Raw genomic sequence first — 6,000 nt, 5'->3', positions numbered from 1 at the left:
TTAAAATATTCGGTAGGCTACATTTAATGTTTTAGTTATAGGCTATCACAGAACTTTCCCCTGACCTACCCGTAACGTTCCCAGAACGTTCGCTTAACGTTCTATCAAATCTATTTTCATCATTTATTTAATAAAACTCACCACTTCTAATGATGATATAGTGGGACGATGTCACACATGATGCGGGACACATTCCTCCAGACCTGAGTTGCGTTTCAACTTGATTATCAGTCATGGCGATGAGCGAGCGGCGCCTTCTCGGGAAAGCCCTTCACCTTCACCTGATGGCAGCATCACGCAGCCCCTTCACCCGGGTGCGTGCGTGGGAGTTCCCCGCTTCGCCATGTCGGGGTGGTGCAACGCGCTGAAAGGATCTCCCGAGCGCGCTCTCTCTCTCTCTCTCTCTCTCTCTCTCTCTCTCTCTCTCTCTCTCTCTCTCTCTCTCTCTCTCTCTCTCTCTCTCTCTCTCTCTCCCCCTCTCTCTCTCTCTCTCTCTCTCTCTCCCGCCCCCACCCCATCAGCAGCTCCATCCTCCCCCTCACGACAGTCTCAGTCTCAGCAACAGCAGCACTATCGTCCTCCTCCACCCTCTCCAGCATTATCCGGCGGTGAGAAACGGAGTAGACGCATCCAAGTGATGCCACTGCACCAACCGAAAACACGCCGAGAATAAAGCGCTTCTTCTGCGAGGAGGGAGAAACACATTCGCCTGGAGACATCCACTGCCCATGAAGATGTCTAACGCTGACATGGTCTTGAACTCCACCGATCGGATAGTGAAATGTAAGTCCATATCTCCCAACCCCCTGCATCTTTTATTTGTGACCAGTGTTAAATATGGATGTCGTGCCATTATTTATGTGTTGTTTCTTAAAATGTTGTCACAGCTAATTAAGACGTTTCGATGTTTAGGACTGAATGGGTTTGAGATGCGACATTGTTGCGATGGTTTTCTCAGCTATGGGTTGATGTTAATTAAGTCGCGGGCAGGAAGAGGGAGATGTGTTAAAAAGGCAGATCCAGTGGAGGCGGTGATGCAGCAGGATTTTAGGTGGCATCACGCAGCTCTTCCTGTATTCTTCTGAGATAATGAAGCAATAAGGGTTTTTCAGTTCGTTTTTAGCTGTTTGCTTTCTGGGGGAAGCCTCCAGTCTGAAGGTAAATCATTCGAGCTGGAAACTGTCACGCCCCCGTTGCGTCTGATTGATTTTCTTGAATTTACTGGTCACGTAGCGCACATTAATATTCTCACAGGAACATAAAAGCAGAGACTCAATACACGCGTCACGGTCTTATCTAGAAACTACACTTCTGTTTAATTGAAGGTGCATGCAGTCATTTGACTAAAAAGGTTAGAAAGGTTAATAAATATTAGTATTAACATAATAGGCTACACACGCACGCGCGCGCACACACTCAATAAATGTTTTTTTTTTCACTTGAAGCAAATCTAGTCTTTTCCTTTATTTTCTTGTCAGAGTGCATTAGAATGCTTCGTTTACATGTTAAAATCACAAATTTGATGCCCCCAGATCCTATAATATATCTATATATATATATATATATATATATATATATATATATATAGGCCTATATATCTATATCTATATATATATATATATATATATAGTTCATAAACATGTCACCCTTTTCACCTCTTCTAAATTTGCAGGTCTGACACACGCATAAATGTCTATAGGCCTAGTTATGTCAGTCTTATAGCAAAAATCTGTTTTATTCTACATGGAGAGGGTGGCCCCTTCATGGGTGCCACATGTTGGGATCACATGACCAGAAGTGTGGTGCAATTGACTGTGTTACTAATAAAAACTTTTAATAATATTTTTTTTGCCAGTGCTCAGGATGCTTTACAAAGCACACATATCACTTATAAATATAGATTATAATGACTACTGACACAGCATAGGTGTGTGAGTGTGACCCAAATCAGATTGTTCAAACAAAATGCAAATAAACATGAGATAAACATGAGAAATCTACCCCCGGTTTCACAGACAAGACTTAAACTAGTCCCAGACTAAAATGCATGTTTGAGCTGTTTTAACTGAAAGCCACTTGCACTGACATATCTTAAAATAGGCTGTGGCAGTGCCATTGTTTTGTCTCAATATGCACACCATTCATGTTTTTTTTTCTAAGGCATGTTTATAAAAGCTACTTAAATTGAATTAAGGCCTTATCCTGGCTTAATCTAAACCCTGTCTGTGAAACCAGGCCATAGAGAAACATTAAAACAATCAAATCTACACCAACAGCTTCGGCAGTGTCAGCAGTTAAACTTAATGCATCCAGGCCAATAGGTGTCAATATACAGTCTTAAACCACTAGCAGTATTGGGATGAGTAAGAGCAAATAAATGTAAACAACAATTTACGGAATGTAGGCCTACCTTTAATCCATTTCTGTCTTCGAAGTTAAGAAACATAAATGCTTGAGTATTCAATTAGACATTTTAAACTGGTTTATTTTATTTGCATTACTTGTGCTGTTGGCTTGCCTTGCATTGATGCAATATCATCTGACCCTCCCATGACAGATAATGGATCACCTTTTTATATTTGCACTATCATGGACTCTCCCTTCTCCTCTGAGGTCTGATACGTTTGTCTCTTGGCTCCATTGATGGATATATGTCTTCTATAACGCTAATAGACTATGGAGGTATTCAGCCTCCTCAAAACAGTCAAACCCCAATGCTGGTCTGTGTCTTGCTTTTTTGTTTTTGTTGTGGTTTTTTTACACAAATTAACACTTCAGCCTAGCTGGTTGATTTGAATTGCAAAAATATGTGGGCCTGTGAACTTTTGAAACAATTCAATTTGCATGCTAATGTGGCCACATTTGAATATGTTTTCTACTGTGTTGTTTTGATAAATAGTATTAACACTTTAAACACCCCTTGTGTCAAAGACATAGTTCACCCAAAAATGAAAATTCATTCATCATTTACAGACATCCCACTTCTCCCCGGAAGGTCCTGGAGTCTCCCGCATATTGATGGCGGCTCCCTGATGCCCGCAAATTATTTACAATATCCCGTAAATCGAGTGTGCGAGAGAGAAACTTGTGTTACGCGGCTTACGCGAATGCATATGATACATATAATATCATAACAGTAGGTAGGGATGCACCGATATGAAAATTTTGGCCGATACAGATAACCGATACTTCTTTACATTTGAAAGTCGATAACCAATATATTGGCCGATAAATCTAAATCCACATTTTGATATAATTTTTGAGAGCCTCATTACAAAAAAAGTCTCACAATTAATGTTTATGTCCAAGTACTTCAATAAATCAACCCTATACAGTACAGTAGCCTAGTTACAACTAGTGTTGACAGACGCTGCAAATGTTGCACTTAACTGTATTTTTTTGAAGGGATCACAATCATATTTCAAGCAATTTAAAAACATCATGGCGAACAGTGCGCATCTAAAGTGTCTCAGCTGAAGGAAAAAAACAAAAAGTTTTTATTAATTATTATTTATTATGTAATAAATTATTTATCAGCTTTAGTATTTCGGCCACATTTTCTTATCGGGTCGATAACAATTAAAAGGATCATATATCGGCCGATACCAATATGGTGTTCTATATATCGTGCATCCCTAATAGTAGGTCTATAATATAAAATAATATTCTGTTGTAATGCAATGTTCTTTTTGTGCCATCTTCCGGGTGGGATGTCTGATTTATCATTCAAAACTCATATGACTTTCTTCTGTGGCGCATAAAAGGAGATGTTAGGCTGATTTAGGGCCTGAGTATTGTTCATAATCGCACATATCACCCTGAAGATCATTTTACTTGTTCAGTTCGGATTTGTTGACATGAATATTTTTTGGCAGAACATTTGATTTGTATCTTCCTTTGAATGCAGAAACTTGTGACAAGGGCCATTAAAACTCAGGCTTTGATATAAGTCATCTGACCTCTCTAAAAGTTAAGGTTGAATTAGTCATTGCCACATGTAATGAGTCATAGTAGTGACCCCCCTCTCCCACGCAGCGGCTACCTCATAGAGGTAGTTTAGATCTGGCCGTTTTAGCCGCAATGCCTTTTATCATCAACAAAATGCATCAATAAATAACCACATCTTAAACCCCAGTGATGAGGTTAGCCAAGCATTCATATTTAGCAGTGTGCAGCTTGCAAATACAGTAGAGAAACAAAGAATTTGTATCTGCATAGAATCCCCACAAAGCAGGGCCAAAGCAGGATTTTATAAAACAGTGCACGGTGTGTCATTTGCAGAGTTTCATTTACTAAGTGCAACCAGAGTTAGGCCTTTCATTTCTGCACTGGCATAATGGATTTTATGGCGCTTTCCATTTAGCGTTTTGATATGCTGGTTTATCGTCTCGTCTCTTTATATGCCAAATCATTATATTGTACCCGACTGCTAACATTCTCAAACTCGTTCCATGCTTGCTAATGAACAAGGCATTTTGATATTTCACAAATGCAAACTCCAGTGCAAATTTACAGTCTGAAAAACATTTACAGATTTGCAAAGGTGAAAAGTTCATACAGACTTGGGATATCGTGAGGCAGAAGCTGAACATCGTGGCTGTTCTGTGGTTGTATTAATTCTTTGCAAATTATTATTATTATTAATTAATACTATAGTTTATTTAATATTTTTGTTTACAATAACATAGTTCTCTTGTTAATATTATCTTCCCTATAATTACAATGCAATCTATTTAAACTCTAAACTTTAAGTAAAAATGTTAATTTACACTTAAAATTGAAGGAAAACATTGTCCACAATTTGAACTAGTTATGTCTGCATTATATATATATATATACTATAAAATATAATATACATAATATAATTAAATATTATTATAATTAATAATGATTGATAATATATGAAAACAATAACAATATAAAGAGATGATTCTTGCAAAAATCTATGACATTGGCCACTTGGGTTTCACACTTGGTTCATTTTAGTGGACTCAGGACAGAATAATTTGTGGACGCCCAAAACAAACCCAGACCCCTCAAAAAGAGATCAAACTTATAACCTACATTGATCACACAAAGCATATTTTGCACTTTTTTATTGTTAGTCTATATGTCTATACACAATGTGTCAGAAGGGCACACAACTGTAGTTACAATATTAATGTACCAAAATACTGAGGTATAGCAATACTGATGTAGCACAATTACACGGCTTAACACTATAACTGACTGAAGACTAATTCTCTATTTGAATGTCTACTGAGAGGGAATGAGTCAAATTAGCATTTTGTTTTACTTGCAAAGTCATTTTAAACAAATTGATATATACAAACTCTATGGAATCAATTAGGAATCAATTGATGTAGATAGTGTTTCAGGGCAGTTTAGTGTAGTTAGATAAGAAAGACAGCGTACTTCAAACTTACAGCATGTCGATCAGTGCCTTAAAAGTGTCTTAAAGCCCAGAAGAGAAAGGTTAAGTGTTGCTTCGGCCTCTGAATGCTGGTGGGAGTCTATAGCTGTCTGTAGATGCCACTTGCCCACTCGTGCTTCTGGGTTGCCTACATGCCAGGCTTAGAACGGCCTACTTTAGTGAGTCCAATTCTAGGACATTAACTGTGTTAGTTCTAATGGGGCTTGACGAGCCACATGGGGCTCAAGAGGTATTGTCAGGATATAAACGGGACACCTAGAAAGGTGAGTCAGCGGTGATGGTTCTCTGGGTCATGTTCTTTTTAGGACATATGGAGATTAATACAATTAGTGTTGTTGCAATGCTGTTGACCTGACATGGTCATGCTTACAACTAATGTTGCCAAGTAAGCTGTGAAAAATGTGCATGGTAGTTTCCTCCATTTTTACATTTAGATTACCTTGAATGTCATTAAAGAATTAGTTTTTAATGTTTTGTTTTTAATTCATTTGGATAAATGAAATGAATATTGGCCATTTGTCGGTTATCAGCCATAACATGAAATGAATTATCATCATTTAGGGATT

The 6,000-nt window shown here is 38.0% G+C and overlaps 1 protein-coding gene across 2 annotated transcripts in view; it reads left to right on the top strand.

Annotated features, from left to right (window-relative positions):
* Positions 1-536: 536 nt before the first annotated feature.
* The window catches only part of ppp3ca (protein phosphatase 3, catalytic subunit, alpha isozyme), a 44,952-nt gene continuing 39,488 nt past the window's right edge, over positions 537-6,000 (top strand). The window contains exon 1 of one of the 2 annotated variants that reach the window (XM_079586081.1): positions 537-783. In XM_079586081.1, the coding sequence (XP_079442207.1) occupies positions 729-783 (55 nt within the window). In that variant the 5' untranslated portion in view covers positions 537-728. The remainder of the gene's footprint in view (positions 784-6,000) is intronic. The other variant, XM_079586080.1, reaches the window with a different exon arrangement.

The sequence above is a fragment of the Phoxinus phoxinus genome (assembly GCF_949152265.1).
Source record: "Phoxinus phoxinus genome assembly, chromosome: 17".
NCBI classification, from domain to species: Eukaryota; Metazoa; Chordata; class Actinopteri; order Cypriniformes; family Leuciscidae; genus Phoxinus; species Phoxinus phoxinus.
This window is presented reverse-complemented; position numbering and strand designations above follow the sequence as displayed.